The sequence below is a fragment of the Anomaloglossus baeobatrachus genome, chromosome 4, assembly GCF_048569485.1.
Source record: "Anomaloglossus baeobatrachus isolate aAnoBae1 chromosome 4, aAnoBae1.hap1, whole genome shotgun sequence".
Lineage (NCBI taxonomy): Eukaryota > Metazoa > Chordata > Amphibia > Anura > Aromobatidae > Anomaloglossus > Anomaloglossus baeobatrachus.
This window is the reverse complement of record NC_134356.1, coordinates 683611179-683626092: the sequence shown is the minus strand read 5'-3', so window position 1 is coordinate 683626092 and position 14914 is coordinate 683611179. Positions and strand designations below refer to the sequence as shown.

The window sequence follows — 14914 nt, the reverse complement described above, 5'->3', positions numbered from 1 at the left end:
AGCAGCTCGGCGGCCGCAGCCAAGGCCGCAGGGCGGTACACATCGACTCTTCTGGCGTCACGAACAGGATCGACCCAGTCTACTTACCGGTAGAAGTGCGCCTTGTGGTTCCCGTCAGCGGCGTCCCGCTGAAAAATCTGAAGATCCGCCATCTTGGGCGCGAAAGTTTCCCACTCGAGTTGTCTTCCCCGAGCAGTGAAGGCGCGAAAGTAAAGCCCCGCCCCCAAAAGAAGGAAGTGCCGAAGAAAACCAAGGGGGGGCGGGTGAAGAGCTGACCCCATGTGATCCCGGGGATAAGAAGCAGGGACGCCAGGACTCTGCTCCCGTCTTGTTCCTGGATCCCGAAGGTGCAGCGCCATGTCCACCCCGTCCGAGCAACCCGAAGCCCTGATGCCAGCACCCGGAACGGCGGCGTGGGTGGAGGCCCGCACTGCGGAGATGTGTTGCAGCCTCCAGACACAGGTGCGCCTCCTGCTTGAGCACTGTGCGGCGAAGATGGAGGGGATAGCGGCCGCCGTGCGGGCGCGTAAGAGGATGGTGGTCTTGGAAAGGTGGGAAAGCAACCCATGCCCCTATGTCCTTGAGGGACCGGCTGCTGCGGCTGAGGGACCCGATCTGCTTCTGCCGACCATACCACTTCCTCCATTACCCGCCATGGTCGCTGCTACCGCTCCACCCGAATCCCTATCCCCGACATCGGTAGCGGAGCCCGTTATAGTTGCCCACGAGGAGCACCTTGTGGAGGCTGGCCATGGACGGCCCAAAGATCAGCAAGCACCAGACCGGTTTGCCCTGGGAAGCCCGCCAGGAACTGAAGCCCGTCCCCGAGATGGACCCAACCATCCCAGAAGAGACCGCACCCACCGCTCTGGCCCCGGCAGTCCGCCCGGCCAAGATGGAGGAAGAAGCTACCCGAAGGAAGGCCTCAAAGGTGAGGCAGGCCACTCCAGGGTCCCGGACCTCGGCTGAGGTTCCGTGGGGAGGCGGCTGCAAGGCAGCAGAGGTGGCCATGACACAGCGGTGCCTCCCCCCCCCCGAGAGTGACGGTCGTAGCCGCCACTGGGGAGCACCGGCTGGGCCAGACCCCTACTGATACTGACCCTGGGCGAGCAAGCCCCCCCCTATTGGGAGCGGCCGCCGAACCAACCATGCCCGGAGGTAGCGGCCCATGAGAAGCGGAGAGCAGAGGTCCTCGCCCGTACAATCCGGGAGAAGGAAAGTCTCCGAAGTGCCACCTACTGGGTGCGGGGCCCCACGCACCAAGGTCAAGTCCGGCGGTTCAACTGCGACAAGGAATGGGGGTTCCTCTACGACCCCGGCCTGGAGGCCGAGGTATTCTTTTCCCGTAGAGATGTGAATGCGCACCTCCCGTATGGTCACCCGGACCGTGATTTGCTACCCGGAGACCTGGTGCAGTATACCCGGCACAGAGGGGAGAGGGGCTGGTTTGCCCTGGATGTCCGCAGTGGCAGAAGCCGTATTGTCCAGGAGACATTCCAGTCCCCTCCCCCACCGTACAGCCCTGATGTGGAGTTGGAGGAGGTGTACAAAGAAGGTGATCTCAAGTAACTCCCGTTGTTGAAAAGTAAAGTCCCCATTGGGACCTACAGTTTTTGGTGGTAGCCCGTTGGCTGCTGAAGTGCCCGTCCCTGTTGGGACTGTGGTTGTCCACTTTTCCCTAAAAGACAAGGCTGAGAACTTGCAAGCCACCCAAAAACTATTGGGCTTGTAAATAATACCAACCCCCCCCCCCCCCTTTATTGCCTTCCGCAATTGTCAGTCTCCGCAGAGGCTGGTTGGAGGATGGACCCGCAGCAGAGCAGGCTGGGATCCGGTCACCATCAGGACCGGTGACCATCCTCTGGGTCAGGGGTCCCCTTGGACGTGGGGCCTCTGAATGACTGCCGGGTGCGTATCACCGTACCCGTTCTCGCTTGGGTGGCCTGGGCCAGTTCCCATTTTCCGGACTGGGGAAGAGGGGTGCTGCCTGTTTCTTAGGGGCAGCATCAAGGCTCAGGTTGCTTGGGTGGGAAAGCGGATGGACCCGTTCCCAAATGTTATTAAAAATGTTCCCGTTTGTAACGGTTCAAGTAATGTGCCTCCCGTAAGGGAAGAAATGAAAATGCTTTTTGAATGTTTACCTGTTATTTATCTTTTTGCAGTTAACAACAAAATAAACCGGTGTGGACGGGCAGCCCGCGGACGGTCTGCATTAAACCAAGGGGGAGTGTGACGCCCTGGGCACCCAGGGGTCACAGGTCACTACATTCACTACATACACCCCCCACACTAGGAAGGTACCACCCGTCAACCACAAAGACCTGATTACCTCCGTCAGTGTCAGACAGGCACACCAGGTGGGCGGAGTAAGGCGGAAAGACACGCCCTCCGAGGAGTCTGCTGGCCTGAGGCAGGAAAACAGTAGTGAGAACAGTCGAGTACACTGCAGTGGAGTGGAGAGTAGTGAAGTACAGTTCTGCGCAGGGCCTGGGTTGGAGCCTAGGACCTCCGAACAGTGAGGCAGGCAGACGGTAGTGGCCGCCTGCAGGAGACCGGGAATACGACCGGTGGAACCATAAGGGACCGGGAACGGGTAGCGGCCCGCCGGAACCGAACCGGGGAGCCAACAGGATACCGGAGAACCAGGCAGGGTACTCAGACCCTGAACTAGGCTATATGCCACCACCATAGTCGAATTAACTGATTGCAGTCTGGACCTCAGGGGTTCATTCCCACCAAAGTCCCGATTGAAGGCAACAGCCCAACCCATCCGGATAGTAGCCACCGCCAAAGGCCAGAGATCCAAGGGCCAGTGTCTGCGGGCAAAGGGGCTCCTACGACATATACACGCCGGGGAGCGGACTACCAGTGCTCAGGCACAGTGGTCAAACTACAAACACAGGTGCAGGAGAAAGGCGGACATTGCCAACCCGACTAGGAAGCTGCAGCCGGCTGCGGGCCCCGTTCATCACTTCGTTTGGTTTACCAGTGACTCTGTGTGATTCAATCGTGAGTACACCTGTGCCCTCGGGCACCGCACCGCAGCACTGCGCCCTGCATATCCCCGAACGGGCCCCGGGACCAACCGCCCCTACCCACGGAGGGGTCAACACCTAGCTGTGCGCCACTACACCGCTCCCGGGAGTCCCCGTACCTTCACCGCAGCGGTGGTGTCCACCATCACCACAACCCGTGGGTGGCGTCACGAATAATCATCCTAAAACCAAATACCCACATCCCCGCGCGTAGCGCCAACCTCCCCTTGCAGAGCGACGTGACCCCCGGGTCCGCGAGAGGCTTGAGCCACCACCCGTAGAGCGCGAGAACGGATCCGAGCGGCTCGTCGGCCGAGGCCGCTCATTATGCTTATGAATATTCACTGGACTGCACTGTGGACCCGGAAGTAACAGCAGTAGCGGCTACATGTAATCCGTAATGCATCCGTGTGCTATCCGGACTAGGCTATATCAATGGATTTCCTGATGAAGAAGTGGGATGACACTTCGAAGCGTGTTGAATAAAACCACCCTCATTCAATTTTCCTGGATTTATGTCATATCTTTAGCAATAATAGTTCCACATCAACTTTGTTCCTGTTCTGATGTTATACAGATATCACAGGGACAGCACACAGAACACACACACGGAGAATGCACAAACATACGCACTTTCACCATCGACCAGGCAAAACTTGTGTGTTTTACGCAGACGTGTGAAGTAGGCCTTACACTGGTTCCCACCAGAGGTGTATAGGAAAACCAGTATGCAGGAGAGCACATGCTAATGTGGCGCCCCTTAGGCTTCAGGCGCCACAGGGTACTGCACCTCACTTAAGGTGCAGTATCAATCTCAGATGTGGAGGAGGTCGTTACCAGTAACAACCACACTCAACCAACAAATAACACAGGGGTTCTGTCACTGGGACCGGGCTAGGGTAGGTGCTGGGGTGAAAGGAAACTGAAGGGACTGCCGGTCACGACCTCTGAAGTATCCGGGATCGGCAGGAGCCCATCACAGTGGGAATCGGCACATCCAACCGCAGTGAGTGACCAGTGAGTAAAGAGACCTTGAACTGCCCCACTTGTGTCGTCCCGTTACTGCCGGCGCCCTCACCATTGCGTCTGAGAGACTACCACCACCATCATCCTCCCGGGGCCAAGCTGTGCCCGTGGAGAGCTGCAACACCCGAGCTGCGTCACCATCCGCCCCAGCAGAGAAAGCACCCACAGCGGCGGCTGATATTGGCCGCACACCACAGGTGGTGTCACGAACAACTACTCCCATCATCCCCGTCTTTATTGACACTGTTGGGGTCATGGAACCGGACAAGGTAACAAGTAACTCCCCGACCCCGTGGGCACGTCACTAAGCCTTATCTCTCCTGACTGTATAAAGCTTCACTCCTTTGTGGAGGTGATTATATGGAGATTGATGTCCCCTCAGCATGGACTGATATAGATATTCTGGGAGTAGTAGTGCTTCCTCCCTCTCCCTGGACTAGACTGGTTCATGCTCAGCACTGAGCGGGGAAGGCTCCTCTGGCCCTTTCTATGGCAGCTGCTGGTGAGGAGACTGAATTCTTAATTTTTATACGCACACATCAGCCAGTAGATGGCAGCAAAGCACAATGCACATTTATCAGTCCTCATTGTATGCACATTACATCACACAATGCATCACATATCTCGCTCAGCGAATTGCTGGCACACTGGAACGGATCTACTGCCCCTTTACAGCTGTGTCACTCAGCAGTAGTGGAATGTGTACCGGGATACCACAGCCGTCACTTGATAGTTTCATTAATTCTATGGTCCAGCTGAAATTTTCCCTCATGTCTTGTGACAATTTCATTGTGCAAGTTGACAAAACCCCTTTAGATTCAGCAATTATTAAATTATTATCAAAAAATAAAGTGCTTGTCCTCGACCTCCTACTAAACAGGGACAAATCGTCGGCTTCGGTTTTGCCGCATTGCTCTCCTCACATGGCACAAAGAACACCGAGCCATGAGGTTTTGCATTGCAGCAAAAATCGGGATCTTACTCAGGCCATGTTCACACAGGCAGAAATGCTGCAGTTTCCCACATTTTATTTTTACATAAATACTGTGTAGGAACATGGCATTGGCTTAACAAAAAACAAAACATAAAAAACGTACAGAAAGGTGCTGATTTCTGTCCATCACCTGTTTTTTCATGAAGGACAAAAACGCATCAAAAACACAAGGTGTGAACACATCTTAAGGTCATGTTCCCACGTAACGGATGGCAGTTTCCCCACAATGCATTTATAAAGCTTTTTTTTCATGATATTCCAAAAAATGATCATTATATTTTTACCAAATTTCAGGAAAAAAAAAACTTCACCTGTAACGCATTGTGTGAACACCGCCTAAATCCTGTGCCTTTTGTGTGCAGAAAATCTGATGCAAAGTGGATGTGATTTCCTGAAAGACATTGTGGCGCTGGGCGTTTTTTGGTGCTTTCTTGGGGAGGGAAAAACTGTAAAAAAAAAACCAAAAAAACAACGTGTTTTTAAAGTCCCAGTGTTTGCACAAAAAAAAAAAATTTTGAAAAATGCTGCTTCAAATCTGCTCCAAAAGCAAAAAAAAATGCAAAACAAACCAATTGCATATTTCGGTATGGACACTGGCAGTCAAATGCAGTGGAAAAGAACAGCGTGAACATGGCCTAAGGATATTATTTATATATATATATATATATATATATATGTATATATATATATATATATATATATATATGTATATATATATATATATATATATATATATATATAAAGCTGCAGCATAATTTGGGTGCATTTTTGCTGCAGTCATGTTGATCTACACCGTTTAAAAAATAAAAAATAAAAATGTACCGCTGATCAAAAGGTGGAAAAATAAACAAACACGCATTGTGCGCTGTTACTGTAAAACGATACATTTTTTGGCACAAAAATGTTGTTTCTGTCTTGTTTTTGGGGGATGCATTCTCAGAAGAGACACATTGTCCTGTCTCGATTTTCAAAAATTGCAAAAAAAATAAATAAATAAAAAAATGCACGTGTGTGTACACGGAGTGCAAAGGCATTAGGATTTGTGTGACCAAATACAGAAAATCTTCCAAATCTGGACGCACTCGTGACTTCATGTCACAGCGGTGGTAGGGGACAGCTCACAATTCAACTCTACAGGAGATCATCAGATGCAATTTCTAGACCGATACATGGACATACTTGGTCAAAGAGATGAGAACAAATCCCAAATCCCAGTGAGACTCCACCTCAGGTGTGGAGAAGAAGGTGGTCAGCTGAGGGTAATGAGGTGGAGTAATGGTGGTGTGACGAGGAGGGTATAAAGCTCTGCTCCCTCCACCTTCTCCTTGTGTGTCTTGCTCTGCAGTCAGGATGGAGCTCTTGGGCAGGTGGAGTTGTCTGTTTGTGGTTCTCCTCTATGGATCAGGCTTTGTTAGTTCCTTGGTCAGGCACCAGCGCCAGTCAGATGCTTGGAGGAGGAATTATCAGCCTGGTCAAGGATCTTCTAGAAGACTTGGACAATCTGTACCTGGAGTGGGCTCTTCTAGAGGAAATCCTTGGTCCCAATCCAGATGGGACAACAGATACACTGGCAGAGATCATAATCTCCGGGACCTTTCACAAGCTCCATCCTCTGTTAGTGTGCAATGTGGTGAAGATGAGATGGTGGTGACTGTGAACAGAGACTTCTATGGGAATGGTAAGCTGGTGAAGCCCTCAGACCTGACCCTGGGCTCCTGTAGGCCTGGACAGCAAACCACAGATACTATGGTGGTGTTTGACAATGGCCTTCAAGAATGTGGGAACATCTTAGAGGTGAGCACCCAATGACTGTTCTTTTGCTGGTTTCGTTATCTCATTGGTTAATAAGAATATATGGTAGGACATGGCTGGTGCTGTCCATGTATAGCAAGACCCTGTGCAATGTGTCGCGGGCGGAGGAGGGGACGCTGCGCTCTCCCACTGCTCGGGTCCTGCTGCGGCCTGCTGCTGCTCGGTGGCTCGAGCGATGGGCCGGATCCCAGGGACTCGAGTGGCGCTCCTCACCCGTGAGTGAAAGGGGATTGGTTTTTGGGATAGTTTATTGTCTATGACGCCACCCACGGTTGTGGTGATTGTGTGGACACCACTGCTGCTCTGTATGGGGATCCCGGGAGCGGGGACAGGGAGCAGCAAAGTTGTTAATTCTCCCCTCCGTGGGTAGTCGGTGGTTGTCCCGGGGCCCAGTGATGAGGTGGGGGATGCTGGATGGCAGGGCCGGTGCAGGGCTTGGTGGGGTGCAGGGACGCGGGGGCAGCACTGTGCCTCACGGCACGGTGGTTCTCACTCAGCCTGAGACGGTGACACAGTTCTCGATAAAACATACGGCTGGAAAGACTGTTCCCACGGACGGCTGCACTTGCTTTTCCCCAGTAGTTGACGGTGACGGTCCCTTTTCCTGCACCTGAGATGATGGTAGCGATGGGTTCCCACCGGTAACCCGCTCCCCGACTTGGTTATGGGCCGGAGGAGCCCTACTTTGCCCGCAGGTGCTGGCCCTGAGAAACTGGTGCCGTGGCGGTGTCTCTCTCTAACAGTTGGACTGTTGCCTTCAATCGGGACTTGGTTGTTGGGAGACCCAGAGGTCCCCTTCACTGACGGATTTGGCAAATTCACGGCGACTCCTAGCCTTGCCGGGATCCGAAAGGCCCCTGCCAATGGTGCTGACTGCTCTTTGTATACCGCTCCGGTACCGCCGGCCCACCCACCCGTCCACGGTCCTTTTGGCAGCCTCTCCTGCAGACAGTCACCGCCGTCTGCTGACCTTGCTGTCTCAGTCCGGGGCACACACCCGGACCAACTTCAGGCTTTCTTAACTGTCACTTTTCTGTCACTACTCTGTCCTCCTCTACCACTTCCTTCTACTTCACTCCCCTAGCTTCAACTGCCTGGTTTCCCGCCTCCAGGGCTGTGAACTCCTCGGTGGGCGGAGCCAACCGCCTGGCCCACCCCCTGGTGTGGACATCAGCCCCTGGAGGAAGGCAACAAGGATTTTTGGTTAGCCTTGGTGTTCCTAGCTGGGGTGTAGGGTGTTGTGACCTGTGACCCCCTGGCTTGCCCAGGGCGTCACATGTGTCTTCTAGGACTATTATAGTTGAAAGAAGCGTAGAGGACTGGGTTTAGGTTGAGTGCCACAATTAAACTAGTGCATCTGTGCCGCCCCCTGCAGCAGTCAAACCGCTCTAATTCGGGGTCTGCTGTGGCTTGAGGGTCTCTGGACCCAGGGGTTTGCGGCCACTTCAAATGAAAAGGGGATATTTACAGGGGATAAGAGTCCGTGATGCCATCCGTGGTTTGCGCTAAGGGGAGTACCGCCGCTGCCTATGAGTACCCGGGGGAGATGGGAATGGGGCAGCCAGATGACTTTCTCTCCATGGGTAGGGGAGGCCCTGGGACTCTGGATGGTGGGGGGGTGTAGGGGAGTGCAGCATTGGTTGGAAGCTGGGGAGGACCACATACTCAGCCAGTGTTGGTAGTGATGCGAACACAAAGCAGACTCTGACAAAAAGGTAAACAAAGTCTCTGGGTGCCGCTGCCTGTCTGGGGGAGCTCGTCTGGGAGTCAACTTCCTTTGGTGTGGTCGGTACCTTTCCTCCATGCACTAGTGTTAGATGTTCTGTGTGACATACCGCGCGCGCCCCCCCCCCCCCCCCCCCCATTTTGTTGATGCCGTCGATCTGAGCTCTGGGGGGGGGGGGGGGGGGGGGGGGGACAGTTCATTGAGATACTATCCTCCGCAGGTTAATTCAAGTTGTGTGAAGCTACTCCTTGATCTATGGTCCAGTACCCCGCCGTGTTCGGTACCAGTTCAGTTACTAGGTACTCCGGTGCCAACTGTTCTTCAAAACTAAGTCTGGCTCTCTTCTCTCTAATATCCTCCGGTCCCAGACCACCGACTGCGACCTAGCCAACGTCTCCCAGGGAGCTCCAACTCTCTAGCTCCTCACACTCTGAGGTCTACTACTCAACTCCTCTCCCAGCTCCCCAGGAGCTGCCACTTCAGCTTCTCACTGAAAACTGACACTGAACTCCACTAAGTCACTACCACCAGTCTGCCTCCCCTCTACATGGGTGGCCCTATTCCAGCTAGACCACCCACCGGTGTGCCTGACAGGGTGTGGTATAAGGTGACTAGGATTTAAATGCTGATGGAGCAACAGTCAGGATCCCAGAACCATGAGGGGTTGAGTCCTGCACCAAAGGCTAGAGTGCAGTACCCTTTGACACCTGACTAGTTCAGGGGCATCACACATCACAATTCTAAATATGGCTCCATAATGAGGTGGCAAAATCTCTGGCACAGACTTGTATTAAACAAGGTGACAATGGATTTACTGCGGCCACAATGCAATAGAGCAGGATGAGCTGAGCAGACTATCTAGGATGAAGGGGCAATATTGGCTTAAAAGGTGTGTTTTTTTTTTTTGTTTTTTTTTTAATCTCTAAGACCCTAACCCAACATTTAGTATTTGCAAATATCTCCATTTAAAAATGTAGTGTAATTCTCCTGATTCACTGTCCCTTACCTTATGTTCAGGGCATTGCAGGACCAAAGGTAAGCATGGATCACTAGAAACTGACTTTATCCATGGTCCTTACCATGGATGCCTAAGGTACTACAATTCCCTGAACATAAGGTAAGTTAGATGGTGAATCAGGAGAACTATACGATCCTTCTAATTGGGAGTATTTGCCAATATTTATATCTTGAGATGGGATTACCCCTTAAGTCTAGACAAAGCAGGTGTATCTATTCGTCACCCACAGGCTGAATGTCGAGTATGAACCCACCACTCCATACTTAAAATGTTCATTGTAAAGTAATCCAGTCCACAGGACTGCATGTACAAGGAGTTTCCCTCTCCGAATGCCATCCAGACTCTGATCACTGATGGTCAGATATGAGAACAGCTGAGTTTACATGAAGTACAATAACTTTTGTAACTTCCACAGAGCTAAGCTATCATCTGGTCTTTGTCCCACCAATGTCTAGACCCTGCATGGAGTGGTCTTCCCCTTTTCTTAAACAGATGAAGACCCCTTAGGCTTCCTTTAAAATTAATCTACAGAAGATCTCTTCAGGTCCTTTGCTAGATCTAAATAACTAAGCTACTGATCATCTTCCAGATGACTCCAGACTGGCTGATCTACAACTCCAACCTGCGCTACAACCCCACTTCTGCCAGCAATGTGCCCATCATCAGGTCCAACTCTGCTGTGGTTCCTGTCCAGTGCTTCTACCCAAGGTAAGACTCTAGAAGTAGCACCTCCTGAGGAGCTGACTAATCAGATATTTATTGGAAGGGGTCCACAAAGCCACTAGTTAATGAGACCACTCAAAAGTTGGCCACACTGGTGTAAATGCCTCCAAATTTCTATGGAGCCTTCAATGAGGTAATGACTAAGCTGACCAAAGCCAGTGCCATAAGTGATCTCTATTATCTGGCTAAACTCCATCTTTGCCCTCTCCAGATACGAGTATCATGTTTGATCCCAAAATGCTGGGAGAACAAGTCTTGAATTGGCTCTAAGATCATACTGACAAGCCTGTGCTTACTAACAAGTAACTGTTGTAGGGTTATAATCTCCTGTCACTTTCTAGTCCTTCTCATTATGTCTCTTTTCTAGACATGGTAATGTCAGCAGTAATGCCATCAGACCAACATGGATTCCATTCAGCACCACGGTGACCTCAGAGGAGAGGCTGGCTTTCTCCTTGCAGCTCATGACTGGTAAGAAGATTTCCAACACTTAGGGTAATGGTTCAAAGTCTTGTGGTCTACTTAATGTGTATTTTCTCTTCAGCCGACTTCAGTTCCCCCAGTTCGGTACTAATCTTTCAGCTTGGTGAAAAATTGTACATAGAAGCCTCCTTGGATATCCAAAACCATGTGCCGATGATTCTGTTCGTTGACCGTTGTGTAGCCACCATTACTCCAGATGTGGGCTCTAGACCCAGTTATGACCTAATCTCCAACAATGGGTGAGTTACAAACATCAATACTACACAAGACTTTAAGGAGCCCAATAGCTACAACTGATTTGTGTTACAGGTGCTTGATGGACAGTATGGAAGAAGATTCCTCCTCAGTCTTTGTTTCACCAAGACCTCAAGCCAACAAGCTCCAATTCATGGTCGATGCCTTCAGGTTCACGGACAGCGCTGCTTCTACGGTGAGCACTTGGCCTTTATTCATCCTGGTCAAAGATTGAACCCATAACTTGCATAAAAGCTACCAAAATTGTAATATCTTGGGTTACTCTAACACTATTTGTTTTGCAGGACCCATTAAGCTTGCTTTTCTCAATTTCCAGTAGCTAAAAGGAAACTAAATCCTGTATCTTGTTCTCCTAGATCTACATCACCTGTACCCTGAGAGCTGCTGAGATCAACCAGACCCCTGATCCAATGAACAAGGCCTGCTCCTACAACAAGGCCTCTAGAAGGTAAACACTTCCAACACAATAACACATCAGACTAGTGTTGACGATCACACTAGATAGTGGCTGATCATTAAATGTTTGGCACATTTTGACTCTCACTCTTAGTTGGTCACCTGTGGAAGGATCTAGTGGGATCTGCCAGTGCTGCACCACTAGGAACTGCGCTACTGCTGGCGGCCAGAGATCACAATGGGGATCGTCTTTTGGCAGGCAAAGAGGATTTGGGAAGAGAGATGTTGGTGAGTCAGACTTTTTGACAGGTCTCTAGATACGTGAATGTAGAATTTACTGACTTTCAGGCTAAAGTCAAGTGGAGAACACTTTCTGCCAAAGTGACTTTGTAGACTATAGGGATAACTTAAGATTTTGGGTCTGGTAGATTACAAAGATTAGATGCACGCTAACTGTCTGTGTATACTGAAGGTTGGAGTTGACTTCAATATTTTTATCTTGACAGATTGTCATCTAGAGAAACATGGCCTGGCCGCCCTGGGTCCTATTCTGGTGACTGGATCTAGGACTAACCAGGTTACCGCAGCAGGAGCCCTCCAAGCTTCCAGGACTGGTGCAGGACCTGAACCTCTACAGCTGTGGGTGCTGGTGGCCATCGGATCTGTCACTTCAGTAGTTGTTGCCGTTGCTCTTACTGTGGTTGGAACGTGTCTTCTGAAAAGATTTTCCCACAAAGAATCTGTCTAAATAAATGCAATTTGTATAATCCTTCTCATGGGTCTTCTTGAAATGGTTGTTAGGGATTTGGCAATCTCTGGGTTGAGTGTTTCATGCAGGCGTCACTTACTCAGGTAATTCTTTTGTAGAATTCCTATTCTAAAAAAAAAAAAAATACTTTGCATTCAACTAAAGGAAGTTTTCCAGTTAATCCCCATTCATCATATCTGGCATAGTGAGATGTTTCTCATACACTTAAAGATGGCTTTATGTCTAACTCAATTATAAATCCCCATCTTACTAGTGCAGTAATGTCGGCTGTTTTATTCCCAGTAAATACTAGCATATTGAAACCAAGTACCTTCAGAGCAATCTCGTTGGAATCACAGGCACTGTCCCCACTTCCATATTGTGGTATAAAACAGTTGGTGTAGGGTTCCTTCCCACCTGGAAACAGATGTTTATGTGCACCACTCGGTGACGTCCATTTTCTACCGGTGGCATATGGGCTGCACAACTATGTGATCCATGTGACATGTACTGGAGAAAATGTGTCACAAAATAAATTTTATACTTGCCTGTCTCTGGTGCGGCTGTCTCTGCTGTTACCTTCAGGCTGCTCATTTATGGTCATGAATATTCACTGCACTCAGTGTGGACCCGGAAGTGACAGCAGTGCTGGATAGGTAAGCATACAAGATCATGCTCTCATGTGCTATCCAGATGTCACACGGGACACCTTACACTACTTCCCACAAGAGGTGCATAGGAAAACCAGTATGTGTGAGACCCTTGCCTGTCCTGGCTGTATAAAGCTTCACTCCTTTTGTGGAGGTGCTGTCTCCCTCCCTCTCCCTAGATTACTGATTCATGGTCAGTACTGAGTGCAGAGGCTGCTTAGGCTCTTTCTATAGCAGCTTGTGCTGAGAACACTGAATTCATAATTTCTACATGAATCAGCCAGTAGATGGCAGTAAAGCACATTTATCAGTCCTCATTGTATGCACATTACATCACATAATGCATCACATTTCCTAACTGACAGTGGCACTGGGGCCATGGGGCACTCATTGCTGGGCCAATCCTTTTTGTCTTGGGTGGAATGTCATGGTGGCAAAGCCCGGTTCCGTGACCCCCGGCAGTGTCGTTATAACAAGGGATTATTTACAAGGGATGATAGTTATTCATGATGCTACCTGTTGTACTCGGCAAGAGAAAGCAGATGCTGCGGGATGGGGCCTCTGGGGCAGATGGACGCAGCTGAGTTGGTATAGCTCTCAACAGGTAGAGCTGGGCCCCAGGGCTGTTGGGAATAGTAGTTGGAGACAGTGGGGGTACAGGGCCGGAGGTGCAGGCGCATAACAGAGTGACACAGGGATGCAGTCTCAAAGTTTTTACTCACTGTAGCAAGTTCCAAGGTAACACGACTAGTCAGTGACCACCTTTGGCATGTTGGGTTCCACTGTGATGGGCTCCAGTTGATCCCAGGTAGTTCAGAAGTCAAGGCTGGGGCACACTTTTGTTTCTTCCCTGGTAGCCTTCCTGTGCTGACTCCTCGCTGGCCTGTCCCACACCTACATACAGTGTGTCCTGAGCTGGTGTCTGCGGACCCTACAGGGTGGCTTGAAGCTCTGTTCCTTGGCTCTCTATGGTCATCTTCCAGCACATTCATGTGCGGAGTTGGCTTAGGTACTAGATGTAGCTTTAACCTCCCAGTTTTACCAGATGAGCAAGTTGGTTGATCCTCATCTGCGGCCAAGCCCCTCCACTCCAATGTGTCGTACGTGGAACGAGACCATGGGGGTATGGTGCACTCCCCATGGGCTCTAGAACCCCTTCTCCCTTGTGCCTGGGCCGAGATACTCCAGACCATAGTTCTCTGCTCTTTCTAGACTCCCCACTTTCTACAGGCTGCTCCCACTAGCTAAGCTTTACCCTCTCCCCCACCCACCCAGCCGGCCTGGTCTCGGACTGTCACTAGGCCCTTACCATGGGATGATGAGGTGTTGCTGAGTGAAAGCATTTGTTTTGTATCTACTGGTGGATGACCTCTTCCTTACTCAGGATGAGGCACCACACCTCTGACTGAGATGCAGTACCTCTGTGGTGCCTGAAGCCTCGGGGGCGCCACACTCCACACTCCCCCCCCCCCCCCCCCCCCCCCAGAGCAAATCCCAGCATGTCCTCAGGCTGGATCAGAAAAAAAAATACAGTGGGGTTAGGACATGCAAATTTTTACTTGCTGTTAACAGACAAAAAATTAAAACCTTTTCTTCCCTTTATGGGAGGCATTATCTCTTGAACGTTGCCAACATGAAAAACTTTTTGCAATATAATATAAAATTCTGCAATATAAAACATCACTAACACAATTAACTTTAAGGAGACCACGATGCCAAGTTTCTTTGCACCGCTCCTGTTATGTGCAATTTTAGGAGCAACAAATAGAACAATGTGGGGGACCCACCACAAACAAACCCCCAATGTAGGCTCTGGGCGGGCGACAGAGCATTCCTGACCACGCTTCATTACTTCTGCCACACCAGACGGGGGTTAACTCCTGTGGTAAATCTACTGGGGAGCACACTAACAAGGTGCTAACTATATACAGTGGTAGTCCTGATCACCCATAGTCCAGTGATCCAGTTGTCCATTGTAACACAAACACATTTGCAACGTTCAAACCAGTTAACTAGTTTTACATTTCTTTAGGTACTCTTTAGCATGC

General features: G+C 50.4%; 1 protein-coding gene across 1 annotated transcript; it reads left to right on the top strand.

Annotated features, from left to right (window-relative positions):
- Nucleotides 1–6405: 6405 nt before the first annotated feature.
- Nucleotides 6406–12216, top strand: LOC142302146 (zona pellucida sperm-binding protein 3-like). The gene is made up of 8 exons (XM_075343230.1): nt 6406–6849; nt 10201–10319; nt 10702–10805; nt 10879–11056; nt 11127–11247; nt 11429–11520; nt 11623–11756; nt 11975–12216. The coding sequence occupies exons 1-8, from the start codon at nt 6406–6408 to the stop codon at nt 12214–12216; spliced, it is 1434 nt and encodes a 477-aa protein (XP_075199345.1).
- The last annotated feature ends 2698 nt before the right edge of the window (nt 12217–14914 follow it).

Bases quoted from the DNA above. Each gene is read 5' to 3' on its own strand.
- LOC142302146 (XM_075343230.1), top strand. From the start codon at position 6,406: ATGGAGCTCTTGGGCAGGTGGAGTTGTCTGTTTGTGGTTCTCCTCTAT. The intron at 10,320-10,701 runs GTAAGACTCTAG...TCTCTTTTCTAG, and splicing joins GTCCAGTGCTTCTACCCAAG to ACATGGTAATGTCAGCAGTA. The intron at 11,757-11,974 runs GTGAGTCAGACT...TTATCTTGACAG, and splicing joins ATTTGGGAAGAGAGATGTTG to ATTGTCATCTAGAGAAACAT.